Genomic DNA, 20,568 nt, shown 5'->3' on the forward strand with positions numbered 1-20,568 from the left:
TGGTGACAGTGTAGTTCTTAAATTTCTCTGCAGCGTTTCTTCACATAGTGAAGTAATAAGCAGATGGTAATATAGGAGCAGCCATTGAGCCAGTGCTCCTTTCATGTCTCTTCTGCAGGTCTGTTTGAGATACAACTCTACTGCAACGACCCACACAAAGGGGCTTTGATGTGTGGCGCTCAGCTCCCCTATGTAGAAATACCCAAATGAGGAATTGTGTAAACAAACCCATTGATATTCTGTTCTCCTCATACCAGAGGACCTTGACGCGATCAAGGTCTTCTGGGGCAGGGAGGAGTTGTTCTGTTTAATAAAACATTTAATTAAAACCATTTGAAGCCGTTCTATTCCGTTGTATGTTGATGATTTCTGGATATTGCAAATCAGGCTTTTAATTAGAATCGCTCATTAGGGTGTACAGCGACGGCAACCACAATGACACGAGAGGGACAGCTATCTATAATGGACACCCCTGCCTCCGCACACGTTCAGCTCTGAACATTTACTTACGTTTACTGTTTCTGTCAAGATGAACAGCAGCAAGCGATCAAATCATGGTTTTGTTGTTATAAAAAAAAATACAATATATAGTAATGGTAAGAAGACGAAGAAGACGAAGAAGAAGAAAGTGGACAAAACACAAAGATGTAATACATATGTTTATATATATATATTTATTTTTTTACTTCTCATTACATGTATACGATAACATTTGCTGCCACATCCTACAAATACAGGGACCTCCATGCTTCCTTTTCTATTTAGAAAGACCGAAATCACAAAACATTCCAAATATTATATAGCATAATTAAAAAGGCTCAACACATTATTCTCTGAAGATAAATTAAACAAAGGTTGAGAATAAATGGAAACATGTTACAATCTCTGATAGGCTTTGATTTGAGTAACAGTTCAAACAGTCTTATCAAATAGAGAGACAATAAACGTTTTTGTTTTTTGTCTGGAGAAGCGAAATATCAATACATATTATATAAAGCTTTGACCTATCTACAATATTTAGGCAGATTTAAGGCAGAAAACACTGGAAGTTGTTTATCCCAACAACAAACACTTAGGAGAATATATTTTGTAGTCCCTTTGCAACTGGTATTTACTAAGAAACTGGTAAAATGGGTACCAACTGGTTCAAACAATTGGGAAAGGCCCAGAAACCAAATACATAACAATAATTATGTTATTATCATTTCACCTACATTTCCAAGTAAATTCCAGGTAAATAAAGGACTATGAAATAAAGCATAACCACAAATGAAATACTTTTAGCAGCTTATTTGGTCTCATCTGCTAACTGCATTCTTTGAGGTAGGCCTAATCCTTTTAACTTGCATGTTGGTGAGGAACTATTGTTGGTAAAAATCCATTGAAAAAACGTTTAAGACATCAACCATTTGTCAGCCACACAGTATAACTTGTTTTACTTATCGCACATAACAAATTACATTATCTGTATGAAAAACAGTTATTGACATGTATATTAATACATATTGGTTATTCATCTTATTGAACTAATACTCTTAAAACATATCCCCTGCATTTTATGTTTTGGGATGTTGATGAGATTTTTTCCAGAACTGCTTCTCGCTGTGGTTGCTTAAAAGGGTACGCCACAAAAAAACAATGGTAATTTAATGTGACTGGGTCATGTTTTTGAACTCTTAATAATAACCTAGCAAAAATAAGTCATTGATGAGAAGTGACTGCATTGTGTCCTTCAGTCTTACAACCTTATCTTATTATGACAGTCTTAGTAAGATGCTCTTTGTGATTGTGTGGTTGTCTCAAGCCGTAGAAACCTGTCTTGGGATCAGCCATACATTTTCTGTCCAAAATAAAATGTATTTTAAGGATGCTTTCAGACTGAATATTCATTCATATTTCATTTTATCTTTACATTAAAGTCCCCTGTTACACTTTACTTGGATAGTCATACTATCAACAAACTATCTGTTGATAAGCAACTGCTTGCTAAGGTTACAGTTAGGGTTAGGTTTAGAATAAGGGTTAGGGTAAGGGTGAAGGTTAGAGTTAGAGCTAGGGTTAGGATAAGGGTTAAGGTTAGGGTTAGGATTAGGGTTAAGGTTAGGGTTAGGATTAGTAGATAGTTAGTTGAAATGTTACCGATAGTCTGTAGATATTCTGTAGAGCATCTACAGATGTACTAACAGACTATTTGTGTTTATTGTACTCATTGAGCTACAGAAAAAAAGATTTGTTGAATGCTCCATGAGATTGATCTGTGTCTGCTGATTTGGCTCTCGTTCAGGAGTCTGTTGGTAGCAACATAATGTGCCTGGCTGGGTTCTTGGCAACGTGGGTGCTTCTATGGAACAGTACTCATGTTGAGGGAGTCTGTGTGGATCTCTGGCATAATGGTCCTCTCAGGTCTCAGACACACAGCTAGGCGCTGGGGACAACAACAGGTAGACACCAAAGATGTGGAACAAGAGATAGTTAAACCATGTGTCATCCACTTATCACATATTGACACTGTATACAGTATATAAGATATATGCTTCTTTTACACCACACATACCACACTACTCATCTATGTCTTGTCAATAGCCAGCACAGTGCATGACTGTACATACAGTTGAAGTCGGAAGTTTACATACACTTTGGAGTCAGTAAAACTCTTATTTTAACGACTCCACACATTTCTTGTTAACAAACAATAGTTTTGGCAAGTCGGTTAGGTCATCTACTTTGTGCAGGACACAAGTCATTTTCCAATAATTGTTTACAGACACATTATTTCACTTATAATTCACTGTATCACAATTCCAGTGGGTCAGAAGTTTACATACACTAAGTTGACTGTGGCTTTAAACAGCTTGGACAATTCCAGAAAATGATGTCATGGCTTTAGAAGCTTCTGATCGGCTAATTGACATCATTTGAGTCAATTGGAGGTGTGCCTGTGGATGTATTTTAAGGCCTATCTTCAAACTCAGTGCCTCTTTGCTTGACATCACAGGAAAATCAAAATAAATCAGCCAAGACCTCAGACAAAAATTTGTAGACCTCCACAAATCTGGTTAATCCTTGGGAGCAATTTCCAAATGCCTAAAGTTACCACATTCATCTGTACAAAAAATAGTATGCAGCTCTAAACACCACGGGACCACGCAGCCGTCATACCACTCAGGAAGAAGACGCGTTCTGTCTCCTTGAGATGAACGTACTTTGGTGCGAAAAGTACAAAACAATCCCAGAACAACAGCAAAGAACCTTGTGAAGATGTTGGAGGAAACAGGTACAAAAGTATCTATATCCACAGTAAAACAAGTCCTATATCGACTTAACCTGAAAGGCCGCTCAGCAAGGAAGAAGCCACTGCTCCAAAACCGCCATACAACAGTTTGCAACTGCACATGGGGACAAAGCTCGTACTTTTTGAAGAAATGTCCTCTGGTCTGATGAAACAAAAATAGAACTGTTTGGCCATAATGACCGTTGTTAAGTTTGGAGAAAAAGGCGGAGGCTTGCAAGCTGAAGAACACCATCCCAACCGTGAAGCACAGGGGTGGCAGCATCATGTTGTGAGGGTACTTTGCTGCAGGAGGCACTGGTGCACTTCACAAAATAGATGGCATCATGAGGTAGGAAAATTATATGGATATATTGACGCAACATCTCAAGACATCAGTCAGGAAGTTAAAGCTTGGTCGCAAATGGGTCTTCCAAAGGGCCAATGACCCCAAGCATACTTCCAAAGTTGTGGCACAATGGCTTAAGGACAACAAAGTCAAGGTATTGGAGTGGCCATCACAAAGCCCTGACCTCAATCCTATAGAAAATTTGTGGGCAGAACTGAAAAAGCGTGTGCGAGCAAGGAGGCCTACAAACCTGACTCAGTTACACCAGCTCTGTCAAGAGGAATGGGACAAAATTCACCCAACTTATTGTGGGAAGCTTGTGGAAGGCTACCCGAAATGTTTGACCCAAGTTAAACAATTTAAAGACAATGCTTCCAAATACTAATTGAGTGTATGTAAACTTCTGACCCACTGGGAATGTGATGAAAGAAATTAAAGCTGAAATAAATAATTCTCTCTACTATCCTTCTGACATTTCACATTCTTAAAATAAAGTGGTGATCCTAACTGACCTAAGACAGGGAATTTTTATGATGATTAACTGTCAGGAATTGTGAAAAACTGAGTTTAAATGTATTTGGCTAAGGTGTATGTAAACTTCAACTGTACAACACCAGGCTGGATCAAGTCTTGTAGATTACATTGGAGCAGTGCTTCTCAGCTGGTTTACTCTCGGCACCCAAACTGAACCAGGTTGTCTCAGTCGCGACCCAATATTGGCATTGCGAAAAATAATTGCCAAAATACAATTTGGGAAACTACTTGTAATGTAGTAAATGTAGCAATTATATGACAAGGGAACAGCATTCCAACTTCTTTCGACGTCAATAATAATATTTTGTCCATATTCTTGATGAAGAATGTTAATAAACTCACTGGTTTGAGACACAAACCAAAATAGCGCTGCTAATAGCTCTATATTGAAAATACTGTGATTGAAGAAAAACATTTCAGAGATGTTTAAAAATGTAAGTTCATTGTCATTTCTACCACAAGAGGTTGGTGGCACCTTAACTGGAGCGGTATCAGTGGAATGGTATCAAATACATCAAAAACATGGTTTCCATTTGTTTGATGCCATTTCATTTACTCCATTCCAGCCTTTATTATGAGCCGTCCTCCCCTCAACAGCCTACACTAATTTTAAGCCGTTTAAGTTCAGACTGGAGTCCCAGGTCGTGACCCACCAGTTGAGAATCGCTGCATTAGAGGGCCTGACCTGTTTCAGTGATCCGGGGGTCCACACCAGCTTGTAGACCATATATATGGGGATCCACATGAAGGACGAGGCACCGATGATGTAGCCCACCGTAATGCTCCAGTCTGGGTACTTGTAGTCAAAGAGTTGGAGGGGCGCAGGCTTGAGCAGGGAGCTCACTATTATATACTGTGAAAGCAGAGCGACAAAGACAAACAGTAAAGTCTCACACGCCACACTCATATTTTTCTCAATTAGAATTTACCTGTGACAATGGCATGCACCCTATTAGATGCCCGTTGTGCCTCTACAAATGTTTCTCTTTATTTTGTGAGATGATCACAGACCATCTAGGGAGATGAGGGCAGAAACAATTTAGCCCATACAAAAAAGGGAGAATAATAAAGAATGCTAGCTCGATGAAAATGTCAGCTCTTTCAGCAGTGGAAGGCTAAGAGAGATTAAAGGAGATGTATGCAAAGTGAAGGCAGGGATATTAAGTTATGCAGGTGAATGAAATTGACATTTACAGGGAAAATATTGTAGAATATAAACAGGAGAAAACAAGATTTGGATAAGACATTGATGCAGGAGGGAGATGTGTGTCCCCTACTTCAGATTGAATAATTGAAGGTGGAGAAGGGTTCTATGCTGAAATGCTTAAATTCTGCAGGTATAACCCATAATGGTGCAGTTATAATACATTGCCATTCTTGCCATGTGCATTTATGACCCTTTTATAATGTCTCATAATCAACTCATAATGAGCCTGATTAAATAACAACCATTTTGAGTCAGTTGATATTAGGATAGTTTTTAGATACATAGCATTTTACAAACTGTATTTTAAGCCACTTTAAAGACTTATACATTCCTATTACAAGTTATAAAGCATTATACCTGTAGGATTTAAGCAAATTGTAACCATACAGTCTCTGGCAAAGTCCAAATGAAATGTTAGCACATCTGATCCTACACTAACCATCCACCCAGGCCTTTTAACCTGCCATGACGATTGGCATGTTAGGGCAAGTTACCCAAAAGGGCCATGTGGAGGATTTGACGTTTGAGATCTTTGAGAGGTTTACAAAAAACTGATGGGGCGCTGTAGGTCAATCAGATTGATTCAGATTTGTGAACTAATGGATGGCTAACAATGTTAAATCCGTTTGAATTGTTACAGTATGAGGACAGTGCTTGCTTGAATGTGAAACCAGTAGTTCATTGTACAATATATTCCATAATTTCAAATCTTATCGGTTGGTTGCCCTACGGTTGTGCTTACCGCTAGAAATGCAGGACTAATAGCCACCCAGCACACCTTCCAGAATAATCCAGGATAATAGCCCAACATGGATTTAATGTCATTGCTGAATCTTGTGATACCTGAAACAAATGAAAATTGAAGAGAGAGGGTTAAACAACACTATGACAACAACTTGAAAAAAAAATATTCTAAAAATAACTGTCATTTGCAATCTGAAAAATGTATTGTTAACAGGATGCATAATGCACTTCTTCAGCTTTTACAACCACAACAAAATATGGAATTACATGTTAGTCATTTTAGCAGACACTCTTATCTAGAGCAATTTACAGTAGTAATTAGGGTTAAGTGCCTTGCTCAAGGGCACATCGTCCGATTTTTCATCTGATCGGGGATTCAAACCAGCGACCGTTTGGTTACTGACCCAGCGCTTTTAAACGCTGGGATACCTGCAGTATAAATGAGTCAGTATGAATTAAAATGTCTTTCTAATGGAAGATACTACTAGCAGTATAGGAAGCGTAAACTGTAATATCACCATTAGTTCACCATTCTTACCATAGAACCAGGAAACAGCGATGGCCTCAAGAAAACCAACAGCAATGATGGAGGAACCCACCCCAAATTCCTCCAGCAGTTTCACCACATAGGCCCCACCCTGAGAGAAACACATGTTGTCACTCGTGTGGCAAATGTATCATTCTAATCAAGTTACTCAAAATAGAACGGATTGTTAATTTACTATTCATTTATATTATATTATTTAGCCTGTCTACAGTGCCATCTTGAAATGACAACTGTAGCATCAGCCGCTTCCACATTCTAGTCCTCAAGTGCTCTAAGAAATATTTTCTTAACCTGTTGTAGTCTGTCTTCAAAGTGCTAAAGTCTTATTTACATTGGTAAGAGTGCTGAGGGAGCCCAAAAAGCACACAACGACCAAGCCCAGTACAAACAGCTCCCGTCTGTGTGCCAGGTATTCAGGGTATTCATCCATCACAGCAGTAATGATAGCCTCCAGTCCTCCGAACTTAGACAGAAATTAGAGCGGGCTACGTCAATGAGAGTGATTACATACAACAATTAAAGATCACTTAATTTAGAGATAATCTGATACATCAAATTAGGCAAGTCTTCATACCGTGCTGTCAAGCCCAAGAGTGATCATCATCACGAAGAAGATAATGGCGAAGAACGTTGATCCTGTCATGTTGGCTATGGCCTCTGGATATGTGATGAAGAGTAGGCTTGGACCTGGGGGTAAATCCCAGGCTGAGAACAATCTCAAAGCTACAATGTCCTATTCTTGTTGTAGATATAGAAATACATTCTTATTGAACAAGTACAGTCAGTTACAGCAGTGTATCAAAAACATATAAATACACCAAAAACAGCTATTGGAGAAACTTTTTAAGTGGTTTTAGAGAGTTAGAGAGTTTTGGCCACTTACCTTTGTCTCTGGCCACATCCTCCACATTCACATTTCTCTTCTCTGCCATGTACCCCAGCATAGTGAAGATCACAAACCCAGACATGAAGCTGGTCAGGCAGTTCACCAGGCTGGTCACTATGGCGTCACTACAGCGTCACAACACAGAGGCAAACATGGTGCCTGTCTGATCATCTCAAGTATTGTCATTCATATACCTTACTCTGGTTTGGTTGTGAACAGTTGTTACATTGGGATTTTGTAAATGTGGCAACTGCCCCCCAAAATGGATTACCCTTGTAAGACATGTTCTCCAAGCTCGCTAGCCAGCAAGCAAACATAGACAGTGGACCATTGACATACACAGTATTCTAAATGCCATTTTTCATTTCTATGGGGTGGGCATTCACTTTCTTTTCATTAGGATAACCCTGTCAGTAAGAGTAAGTCCATTCACATTCTGTGTGATTCATGAATGTCTCTGAGAAGCAGCAGTGCCACTGTTTCCTCACCTGTACCACTGTTACACTACTTAACACATTAACCATGTCCACGCCAGCCGTCTTACAGGGAGCTTACAATTCAATTTGTCCTTCAGGTGAGCCCCGTCACCCATTCATCTCCCGCGACGCTGGACTCACCACTCCCTCTTTCTAATTATAATTACATTGTCTTAAAGAGTTGCTGTGGGACATCCGTTTAAGCCTATCTATTCAACACATCGTAAATAAATCCCTGTGATTGGCCGGTGCTTCCTCCCTCCCCTCCTACATGGGGCTGATGTGTATGAAAGTGAGAGCTATAGTTAGCCTGCCCGAGACACATGTTTCTGCCACTGGATGTCAATGCATGACGGCTTTTTGTGAGAGAGATTGGAAACGCTATTGTGGAGATCCAGCCTCACTTCTACCTACCTCACTGGTGTGTGGGGCATTCAGGATGAGGAGCAACTTCCTTTTCCACCCTGGACAAGCTTACCTCCTCTAAGTCATACTGGGTTTTACTTTTTAATTGTTTGGAAGTGATTGATTGATTGATGTGGTTCACAGTTTCAGCAATGGAAGGTTTGTGGGTTTGATTCCCACTGGGGCCACCCTTAGTGTAAGTCGCTTCGAATATAAGCGTCTACTAAATGGCATATGTGAATACAGGCAGATATACTGTAGCTTAATTGATCAAAGTCTCCCATTTCTCCAGGTGTGTTGTGTGCAAGTGACCCAAAAGATTGAGTAACATTTTATAATACATTTCATGAATAATCAATTATACATGTTTATAAGTGGTTTATATATTTTAAATGCTTATGAATATGAATGTTAATAAGACTTAGGCTATATGTTTCTAAATGGTACCAACCAAATAATTAAAGTTATTTAATAATAGTTTATAAATAGTTAATTTAATGCTTTTTCATGAAGGTTATCACAAAGAGGTGGGCATAATTGAGCCAAATCGTTTGGGATAAAACTTCTGCCAAATTGCATACCTTTTTAAAAAAGTTACTTCTGTAAAAATGGATAATCAGAAGTGTGTATTTACTATTATTCAAAGGAGTTTTAGTATCAGCTCTTACCGATAACAGTTGTTGGTGAAGGGGTTGTAGCTGGAGAGGGCAAGGAGTACCCCAAAGCCTGGCCCCAGGGAGAAGAAGATCTGAGCCGCAGCATCTACCCACACCTACAAAACACATGGAGATGAACTACATTCACATGACCGAACCTGTGGAATTCTATCTCACCATATTCACTAAATAAGCACTTAGGAAATTTACCTGAACTCTCATAATGTCAGACTTGGTGCTTTGACCTGTATTGTCTCCGTGCATTACTCAACAGAATAAAGACCTGTATTAAGCTACTGAAGCCTAACTGTTCCTGTCTGTCTGTCTTTCTGTTTGTCTCTCTACCTGTCTGTCTGTCCAACCTCGACTCAGTGATCGACTAAACATAGTAAATTAACATTTGTATCCCTCCATTTAGTATGATATGTTAAGTACTGAATTTCATACAATATGTTATGAATTTGCAATATGCATGATATACAACTAATTCCAATTTGTTGTGGCTAACATTAGATAGGTGCAGGCCCGTGCACAGACCTTTGGTGGAGTAGGTGCTTAAAGTGAAAAAAGGGCACACCCCCAAATACACTGAGTGTAAAAAAATATTAAGGACACCTGCTCTTTCCATGTCATAGACCGACCAGGTGAATCCAGGTCAAAGCTATGATCCCTTATTGATGTCACTTGTTAAATCCACTTCAATCAGTGCATATGAAGGGGAGGAGACAGGTTAAAGAATGCTTTTTAAGCCTTGAGACAATTGAGACATGGATTGTGTATGTGTGCCATTCAGAGGGTGAATGGGCAAGACAAAATACTTAGGTGCCTTTGAACGGGGTATGGTAGCAGGTGCCAGGCGCACCGGTTTGTGTCAAGAGCTGCTGGGTTTTCCACACTCAAGAGTTTCCTGTGTGTATCAAGAATGGTCCACCACCCAAAGGACATTCAGCCAACTTGACGCAACTGTGGGAAACATTGAAGCTAGCATTGGCCAGAATCGATGCAGCGCGACATATCTCCGTCGCATAGAGTTGATCAGGTTGTTGATTGTGGCCTGTGGAATGTTGTCCCAATCCTCTTCAATGTTCAATGGCTGTGCAAAGTTGCTGGATATTGGCGGGATATCCTCAATGGGTGACATGTCTGGTTAATTTGCAGGCCATGTAAGAACAGCTTCAAGGAATTGTGTACAGATCCTTGTGACATGGGGCAGTGCATTATCATGCTGAAGCATCAGATGAATGGCGGTGGATGAATGGTATGACAATGGACCTCAGGATCTTGTCACGGCATCTCTGTGCATTAAAATTGCCATGGATAAAATGCAATTGTGTTTGCCTGCCCATACCATAAACGCACCGCCACCATGGGGCGCTCTGTTCACAATGTTGACATCAGCAAACCGCTCGCCCACACGACGCTATACATGTGGTCTGCGGTTGTGAGGCTGGTTGAGGTACTGCCAATTTCTCTAAAACGATGTTGGAGATGGCTTATGGTAGAGAAATTAACATTCAATCATTCAACAGCTCTGGTGGACATTCCTGCAGTCAGCATGCCATTTGCATGCTCCCTCAAAACTTCCCCTTGAGAAATATGTGGTATTGTGTTGTGTGGCAAAACGGCACATTTTAGAGTAGCCTTTTATTGTCCCCAGCACAAGGTGCACCTGTGTAATGATCATGTTGTTGAATCAGCTTCTTGATATGCCATATGATTATCTTGGCAAAGGAGACATGCTCACTAACAGGGATGTAAACAAAATTGTGCACAAAATTTGACATAAATTATATTTTTGTGCATATGGAAAATTTCTGGAATCTTTTATTTCAGCTCATGAAACATGGGACCAGAACTTTACATGTGACATTACTATTTTTGTTCAGCATATACAGCATATACAGTACCAGTCAAACTCATTCATGGGTTTTTCTTTATTTTTACTATTTTCTATATTGTAGAATAATCCAAACTATGAAATAATACATATGGAATCATGTAGTAACCAAAAAAGTGTTCAACAAATCTAAATGTGTTATATTTGCGATTCTTCAAATAGCCACCCTTTGCCTTGATGACAGCTTTGGACGCTCTTCGCATTCTCTCAACCAGATTCACCTGGAATGATTTTCCAACAGTCTTGAAGGAGTTCCCACATACGCTGAGCACTTGTTGGCTACTTTTCCTTCACTCTGCGGTCCAACTCATCCCAAACCATCTCCATTTGGTTGAGGTCGGGGGATTGTGGAGGCCAGGTCATCTGATGCAGCACTCCGTCACTCTCCTTCTTGGTAAAATAGCCCTTACACAGCCTGGAGGTGTGTTGGGTAATTGTCCTGTTGAAAAACAAATGATAGTCCCACTAAACCCAAACCAGATGGGATAGAGTTCTAAATAAATCCCAGACAGTGTCACCAGCAAAGCACCCACACGCCATAACACCTCCTCCTGCATGCTTTACGGTGGGAACCACACATGCGGAGATCATCCGTTCACCCACACTCCAATTTGGACTTCAGACCAAACAACAAATTTCCACCAGTCTAATGTCCATTGGTGGTGTTTCTTTTCCCAAGCAAGTCTCTTGGTATGATTGGTGTCCTTTAGTAGTGGTTTCTTTGCAGCAATTCGACCATGAAGGCCTGATTCACACAGTCTCCTCTGAAAAGTTTATGTTCAGATGTGTCTGTTACTTGAACTCTGTGAAGCATTTATTTGGGCTGAAATTTCTGAGGCTGGTAACTCTAATGAACTCATCCTCTGCAGCAGAGGTAACTCTGGGTCTTCCATTCCTGTGGCGGTCCTCATGAGAGTCAGTTTCATCATAGCGCTTGATGGTTTTTGCGACTGCACTTGAAGAAACTTTCAAAGTTCTTGAAATGTTCCTTATTGACTGACCTTCATGTCTTAAAGTAACAATGGACTGTCGTTTCTCATTGCTTATTTGAGCTGTTGCCATAATATGTACTTGGTATTTTACCAAATAGGGCTATCTTCTGTTTACCACCCTACCTTGTCACAACACAACTGATTGTCTCAAACGTATTAAGAAGGAAAGAAATTCCACAAATTAACTTTTAAGAAGGAACACCTATTAATTTAAATGCATTCCAGGTGACTACCTCATGAAGCTGCTTGAGAGAATGTCAAGTGTGTGCAAAGCTGTCATCAAGGCAAAGTGTGGCTATTTGAAAAATCTCAAATATAAAATATATTTTGATTTTATTAACACTTTTCTGGTTACTACATGATTCCATATGTGTTATTTCATAGTTTTGATGTCTTCACTATTATTCTACAATGTAGAAAATAGTAAAAATAAAGAAAAACCCTTGAATGAGTAGGAGTTCAAAAACGTTTGACCAGTAGTGTATAAACAGTGCATTCGGAAAGTATTCAGACCCCTTCACTTTTTCCACATTTTGTTACGTTACTGCCTTATTCTAAAATGGATTAAATAAAAAAAATCCCATCATTCTACACACAATACCCCATAATGACAACGTGAAAACAGGTTGTTAGAAATGTTTGCAAATTTATAATAAAAAAAAAACTTAAATACCTTATTCACATAAGTATTCAGACTCTTTGCTATGAGACTCGAAATTGAGCTCAGTGCATCCTGTTTCCATTGATCATCCTTGAGATGTTTCTACAACTTGATTGGAGTCCTGCTGTGATGACTTCTATTGATTGGACATGATTTGGAAGGGCGCACACCTGTCTATATAAAGTCCTACAGTTGACAGTGCATGTCAGAGCAAAAACCAAGCCATGAGGTTGAAGTAGTAGTCCGTAGTGCTCCAAGACAGGATTGCAAGAAGTTTGGAACCACCAAGACTCTTCCTAGAGCTGACCTCCCAACCAAACTGAGAAATCGGGTGAGAAGGGCCTTGGTCAGGGAGGTGACCAAGAACCCAAAGGTCACTCTGACAGGGCTCCAGAGTTCCTCTATGGAGCTGGGAGAATCTTCCAGAAGGACAACCATCTGTGCAGCCCTCCACCAATCAGGTCTTTATTGTAGAGTGAGATACAGTGCCTTGCGAAAGTATTCGGCCCCCTTGAACTTTGCGACCTTTTGCCACATTTCAGGCTTCAAACATAAAGATATAAAACTGTATTTTTTTGTGAAGAATCAACAACAAGTGGGACACAATCATGAAGTGGAACGACATTTATTGGATATTTCAAACTTTTTTAACAAATCAAAAACTGAAAAATTGGGTGTGCAAAATTATTCAGCCCCCTTAAGTTAATACTTTGTAGCGCCACCTTTTTCTGCGATTACAGCTGTAAGTCGCTTGGGGTATGTCTCTATTAGTTTTGCACATCGAGAGACTGAAATTTTTTCCCATTCCACCTTGCAAAACAGCTCGAGCTCAGTGAGGTTGGATGGAGAGCATTTGTGAACAGCAGTTTTCAGTTCTTTCCACAGATTCTCGATTGGATTCAGGTCTGGACTTTGACTTGGCCATTCTAACACCTGGATATGTTTATTTTTGAACCATTCCATTGTAGATTTTGCTTTATGTTTTGGATCATTGTCTTGTTGGAAGACAAATCTCTGTCCCAGTCTCAGGTCTTTTGCAGACTCCATCAGGTTTTCTTCCAGAATGGTCCTGTGTTTGGCTCCATCCATCTTCCCATCAATTTTAACCATCTTCCCTGTCCCTGCTGAAGAAAAGCAGGCCCAAACCATGATGCTGCCACCACCATGTTTGACAGTGGGGATGGTGTGTTCAGCTGTGTTGCTTTTACGACAAACATAACGTTTTGCATTGTTGCCAAAAAGTTCAATTTTGGTTTCATCTGACCAGAGCACCATCTTTCACATGTTTGGTGTGTCTCCCAGGTGGCTTGTGGCAAACTTTAAACAACACTTTTTATGGATATCTTTAAGAAATGGCTTTCTTCTTGCCACTCTTCCATAAAGGCCAGATTTGTGCAATATACGACTGATTGTTGTCCTATGGACAGAGTCTCCCACCTCAGCTGTAGATCTCTGCAGTTCATCCAGAGTGATCATGGGCCTCTTGGCTGCATCTCTGATCAGTCTTCTCCTTGTATGAGCTGAAATTTTAGAGGGACGGCCAGGTCTTGGTAGATTTGCAGTGGTCTGATACTCCTTCCATTTCAATATTATCGCTTGCACAGTGCTCCTTGGGATGTTTAAAGCTTGGGAAATATTTTTGTATCCAAATCCGCCTTTAAACTTCTTCACAACAGTATCTCGGACCTGCCTGGTGTGTTCCTTGTTCTTCATGATGCTCTCTGCGCTTTTAACGGACCTCTGAGACTATCACAGTGCAGGTGCATTTATACGGAGACTTGATTACACACAGGTGGATTGTATTTATCATCATTAGTCATTTAGGTCAACATTGGATCATTCAGAGATCCTCACTGAACTTCTGGAGAGAGTTTGCTGCACTGAAAGTAAAGGGGCTGAATAATTTTGCACGCCCAATTTTTCAGTTTTTGATTTGTTAAAAAAGTTTGAAATATCCAATAAATGTCGTTCCACTTCATGATTGTGTCCCACTTGTTGTTGATTCTTCACAAAAAAAATACAGTTTTATATCTTTATGTTTGAAGCCTGAAATGTGGCAAAAGGTCGCAAAGTTCAAGGGGGCCGAATACTTTCGCAAGGCACTGTATGTAGTTGTAGATATGTAGATGTAAATGTAGATAACACTTTTATTTCCCTTTTGACCCCCCATTTTAATTGCATAGACAATCAGGGGAAATCCAGATGATCAAATGTGTCACACAAGCATGAGGATGTCATGCTCGAAGGGGGTGTTCATGAAGGCACCAATGGGATGCTCGGGGGGGGGGGGGGGGGGGGGGGGGGGGGGGGGGGGGGGGGGGGGGGGGGGGGGGGGGGGTTATGCAGCAACCCATGGGATACGCCAACGGGACAAGTGCATTAGCGCATTGCTCTGCTTTCGCGGTGACAGAAGGGCAGAAGAGAGGACTTTTTTCAAGATTTATGAGTTTATGAGAAATTATCTAATTTGATGGGCAATTTGTTACATTTAAAGTTACAAGGCCACCAATCAAAAGGGCACTTTTTTCACAGGAGGGCAAAAGGGCAGGTGCTCCAGCATCCCTATGGCTCTATCTGTGCACGTGCCTGGCTAGGTGGCTAGGTGGCTAACATTAGCTAGGCTAGGGTTTAGGGTTAGGGTTAGGGGTTAAGGTTAGGTCTTTGAGGCCAGGCTGGTCTGCCTGCCTGCCTGTCTATCTGTGATAATCCTCTGCTATTCTAGAGATTTAAATGCTATGCAATTTATGTTCTCATTTTAAAATTGTTCAATTTCAGGCAGCTGATTCCATCCAAGCATCAAATCATATCAAATCAAATCAAGCCTAGTGTTTCTTGCTGAATACATAATAAATACCATGTAACACTTCAAATTAAAGTCTGCACATAATAATATAGTACTTTTTATTAGCATGTATGCACCTTTATGTCTATGCACATTTTGCTGTTTTGTAGTCAGGTAAGCTATTATAAAGGGGGTCATACATGCTGATGTCAAGTCTTGTAATGCATTGCACATCATAATGCATTATACCTGCAGCGTAAGCACAAATTAAAGGGTGTTCATTGAATTGAATTCCAAAATTGTAATTTTCTGTATTTTCCGATGGATTTCTGTGACCTGTTGTGTCCAATGACAGTTGTGCTGAATTATAGCCTCATACAGATCCTATTTCACAGCTGTACTGAGTGATCTGAAGAGGAGCGTGCATTTGGAGAGGGAGAGGAGGACGAAAAGAGAAAGTATATGTGTGATTGTGAGAGAATGGAGTGGGGGGCTTTGTTAATGTAAAAAACATCTAAACCAATTACGCATCTCATTATCGCATGCTGTGGCTTATTTATGCATCTCATCTCATTATTCCCTTGAACCAAAGCACTCACTCATACTGAGCCAACAACACAGCACTGGACCATCAGACACTAGAAAAGGACATATGATAGACTGTTCCCAATATACTGGTTGCAATGAACTCAGGCTGCCATCCCCATCACCAGAAAGGCAAGTTTACAGATGCAGTATTTTTTGTGATGCGCATCACAGCACAGCATACTGCACTCGCCTGGGTCAAAATCACCTGGGGAAAAACATTTTACTGCATTGAATTGAAATAACAAATGCCACACATCCTCTTCATCACCAGGGAAATAACATTATTTTGTATGGGATTGACTGTGTTTGACCACTGCTGTGCACTTCCTTTCTTTGATGGATTTTGACACAGGCGGGTGCAGAATGCTGTGCTGTGACGTGCAAAAAAAACTACTGCGTCTGTACAAACAAATAATGACATCCTTCTAACATCCCATGCCAAGTTTTTGCCCGCTCAGTCTACTATACCAACTCCCATTTGGTACCAAAATCATCAGACAATTACGCAAAATTCTTCAAGCTAGTTGACAGTGTTTCCTGCTCCAAACGGATGATCATATGGAATTGATGTGATCATGTGGAATCTTATCATAACTCACACTGGTCTCGAAGAGTTTCTCCCACTTGGGCTGGAGGTAGAAGACCACTCCCTTCCATGCACCTGGTAGGGTGGCACCACGGATCAACAGGATGAAGAGCACCACATAGGGCAAGGTGGCTGTCACCCACACTACCTGGCACGGGACGGGCAAAGCAGCAGACAGAGAGAGAGAGAGAGAGATGAGAAGGGAAGAGAAATTGAGATTATAGCCTTGTGAATCACACTGGACAAGGTATTGTAATGACCCTAGTCTATGAACGTCCCCAACTGAAATATCTCTCTGTGGCCAGTGTGTTTGCCTTTGGGTCGAATGACCTGGTACTAACCACCACCATTTTGCTATAATATGCTCAGGTAATTTTCCCCACACACTGACACCCCTTTCCTGGAAGAGTGGCTTGGACTTGTTACCTTCCCTGATGTCTTCACTCCCTTCCAGAGACTGAAGTAAACGATAGTGAAGATGAGGAAGAGGCAGAGCATCAGCTGCCAGCGGACACCCCCCACGTTACTCAGCCCATCGGACTTGTGGATTTCCAGAACATTCCTCCTAAGGTGGAAGAATATATGAGTTGTTTACATGTACTTCCGTTGTCTGTAAGCCTCGGCCTACATACACTGCTAAAACTAAGGATGCTTTGTGGTTCGATATAGATCCTTTTTGAGGGCCATATAATACAGATGTAGGATCTTAATTTGATCACCCTGTTGCAGGAGGAAATGTAATATTTGTAGTGTATTTGAGGTTTAAAAAGGCTTTCCACTTTCCACTTTGAAATTTCAGACTTAATTTACCAAACCCTACAAAAATATAAATTAATTATAATCCACATAACAATTCACATCCTATTGCTGCAGGATTATTTTCCTGCTGTAGCAAATTGGCTCAAATGAAGATGCTACGTCTGTGTAAGCGAGCCATTGAACTATCATTGGTTAGCTAAATAGAGCACCAGTTCTTCTTGCAGTGTGCTAAGTTCATTTCCTGTTTTCTATATAGCTTTACATAATCACAGCATGTTTCAACACTTGTAAGCAAGTGCACTATGACAATGCACTATTGTGAAATGTAAAAGATGTCTAAATATTTTAATGCAATGAAATTATAAAAATGATGTCAACCCATTGACGTGGTTTTTCGAGATGATGGTAACAGTATTTCACTGTGCTGTCTGCCACTTACATGCACTTACGTGTAAAATTCCTCAGCAGGTGACCTGGAGTAGTTATTCCAGGTCACGTTGTCTTTCAGGAAGTAGTTGGTGCAGTTTTCAGTGTTCCAGGCATTGTCACAGTTGGTCCAGGGCAGGACACTGGCGAAGGACGAGTAGAAGTAGAAGAGTGCCCAGGCGATGATGGTGTTGTAGTAGAATGAGACGTAGAGCGAGATGACACAGATCGCATACCCAATGCCTGAAACCATGGACAGATGGATCAATGTCATCAGAGAGTAGAGGTGTGTGCCTCAGTGTAAATAGGCCTATTATGCCATTTTGAAATGACCAAGTTACTTTGTAGTAGGTCTAGTGTAAATGTAATGGTACTGTACTTCAATTGACCCACTGTACAAATTATTCCACAGTCACCTTGTGCTGTAAATACACTGTTGAATTGTCAACAGTAAGGGTCACCACGTGAACGTGATAAGAAGATGTGTAGTATGCAGGTAATGTAAAGATGTGCACTAGTGTGGGGTCAGTGAGTTGAGGTGGGTTGTGTATGAAGGTAGATGATTCCAGTCCTACCTTTGAAGATGGGGCATATGTGTTTCCATATGGATATGGCACCAGTTCTGTGGAACTGTCCCAGTGCCAGTTCCATGTAAAAGAGTGGCACCCCTCCAAAAATCGCCATGACAATGTAGGGGATTAGGAAAGCCCCTATACACAGATGTAGAGAGGCAAAATCACAGGTCTGACTCATCACTTTAAGAGGATCACATTGTGTAGATGAAGATGTAGGCCTAACCTCCTCCTCGGGCTATTGCCACAGTACATAAAGTGTCTGGTGTGCAAGCTAAGATGTGAGACATATTAGGAAGGACAGGCCCTTTACAAATAGTTACTTCTACTACTTCATAGTTTAATGTCTGAGTAAGAAAATCATCCATGTCATGAATTATGATGCAATTATAATGCATTGTAAGACTTTTAAGTCATATATGAGGCCCTATATTATGTATTATAATAATTTAGTAATGATCTAGACTAAATAACAGCCAGTTTGAGACAGTTAAGATATTATGCATAGAGATACCTAACATATTATTTATAAGCATTGCTATAAGACATTATAAAGGCTCATACATTTGTATTAAACAGGTTATAAAGCATTATTTATCTTTAGATACACTTAAACGACTTTTTTGTATTTTGTTCGAAAGGAAATCTTGTTGCGCACATGTTTGGGTAATGTTATAGCGTCTACGTTTTGGTGACAGTTACTTTAATTGAAAGGAATTACATTATTAAAAGATGTGAAATGTCTTTACTTTTCAAACTGACCATCCGTTAAATGATTGGTAGTTTTAAAAAATATATATATATAAACTGTATATCCCTACACATGTTATAACTTTAGAAATACATGCAAATGGCTACATGCGCTACTTTTAAAGAAGCAGTTCTGTCACTATGGTGGATACAATCAGTGCATCAAGAAATACTCCCTCGAGTTAAATTGCAAACGATAGCCTTCTACAAACGTGGTGTAAATATAACGGTAAATACAAATGACAGACAAAATAACACAAAAAAAGACATTAATCACAGACTGTTTAATTCGTTTATAGCCTATAACCTCGATAGGATATACATTTCCCACTTTCCGTTTTCCATAATAGTGATTAGATTAGAGGTAGGCCTATGCTTTGTAGCCTCATTTAGCGTCCAACAACATTTGGGACATCGAAACTCGTCTCTTTCGAACTAATCTTGGCGGATGAACTCTCCTGGCTAATATTCTAGGCTATATTTCAATCATAAACAGTAAAAACTATGGTACTGTAGTTCAATGTTTTAATTTGAAGATGAACTAAAAAAAATATTTAAGTGTGTTTCAGTGAGTTTATTATTGTGGGTTGCAGGCTATACAGCCTGTGAAGCTTATTTCAGCACCATGGACAGCACAAGGTATAGCCTGTCTACCCTGGTGCGCGCATAAGAGCAACTATCATTTTCAAAATCTTTATTACAAACAGGTTGTGTAAAGAATAATATTTATTAATGGCAGCCTACTATCATATCTACTATCAAGAAAGACGAGACCACATAAATCTAACTAAGGGCATAGATTAGCCCACTAAAATATAAAGCAAATAAATCAGTAATTAGAAAAACTCTTACCGCCTCCGTTTTGGTAACAAATGTATGGAAATCTCCACACATTTCCCAAGTCTACCGCGAAGCCAATGACTGATAAAAGAAAATCCATCTTTTTGCTCCATTTGTCTCGTGTGTCCGTCTGTGTGATCACAGGTACCGGCACAGGGTTGGTGTTGTAACCGGGGTTTGAGGGGCCCTGGACGCTCAAGCTTCCCGCTGGGGCCGCTGAGTCTTGGCGGGTCATGGCTGGCGGACTATCAAAACTCAGTCCGCCGTCTGAGCAGGTAAGTTTTAAAAAACTGACAAGCTTCAGAGGATCTGAAGATTCACGTATTGTGGGCGATGATAGGTCAGACTGGGAGGAGTAAATTGCCAATCACTAGGCTAGTGGAGTAGAACTCCCTCTGCGCACACTAATCAACAAAATGAGCTCCACTCCAACGTCGACGAGTTTTAGGTTCCCTACTTTTTAATAGGTAACATTTTAGACACCCTGCCGTTTTAATGTTGAATTTAGAAGGCTTACAGCCTATTCAAGAGTAGGCCTACTAGGTTATTTGATAAGCAGTTATGTTGAATTGATGTTTTGTTTTAGGTTACCAATATCATTGTTAGGTCACAACAAGTGTCATGATGTATCTTGTCAAGATTA

The 20,568-nt window shown here is 40.2% G+C and overlaps 1 protein-coding gene across 1 annotated transcript; it reads right to left on the reverse strand.

The window, feature by feature from the left end:
- Positions 1-1,540: 1,540 nt before the first annotated feature.
- LOC110525370 (sodium-dependent serotonin transporter-like) lies at positions 1,541-20,163 on the reverse strand. The gene is made up of 13 exons (XM_021605422.2): positions 19,938-20,163; positions 18,339-18,473; positions 17,787-18,006; positions 17,005-17,143; positions 16,592-16,726; positions 9,085-9,188; positions 7,533-7,660; positions 7,224-7,336; positions 6,981-7,112; positions 6,641-6,740; positions 6,101-6,201; positions 4,837-5,004; positions 1,541-2,425 (listed from the first exon to the last, which is right to left on the reverse strand). Exons 1-13 carry the CDS (start codon positions 20,158-20,160, stop codon positions 2,342-2,344), a joined length of 1,782 nt encoding a protein of 593 aa, XP_021461097.1. The 5' UTR covers positions 20,161-20,163; the 3' UTR covers positions 1,541-2,341.
- Positions 20,164-20,568: the final 405 nt, after the last annotated feature.

Source organism: Oncorhynchus mykiss, chromosome 6 (assembly GCF_013265735.2).
Source record: "Oncorhynchus mykiss isolate Arlee chromosome 6, USDA_OmykA_1.1, whole genome shotgun sequence".
NCBI classification, from domain to species: Eukaryota; Metazoa; Chordata; class Actinopteri; order Salmoniformes; family Salmonidae; genus Oncorhynchus; species Oncorhynchus mykiss.

Coding starts and splice junctions, on each gene's coding strand:
- LOC110525370 (XM_021605422.2), bottom strand. CDS start 20,160: ATGACCCGCCAAGACTCAGCGGCCCCAGCGGGAAGCTTGAGCGTCCAG. Junction 18,474..19,937: donor TTGTTACCAAAACGGAGGCG/GTAAGAGTTTTT, acceptor ATCTGTGTATAG/GGGCTTTCCTAATCCCCTAC. Junction 7,661..9,084: donor TTCACCAACAACTGTTATCG/GTAAGAGCTGAT, acceptor GTGACGCTGTAG/TGACGCCATAGTGACCAGCC.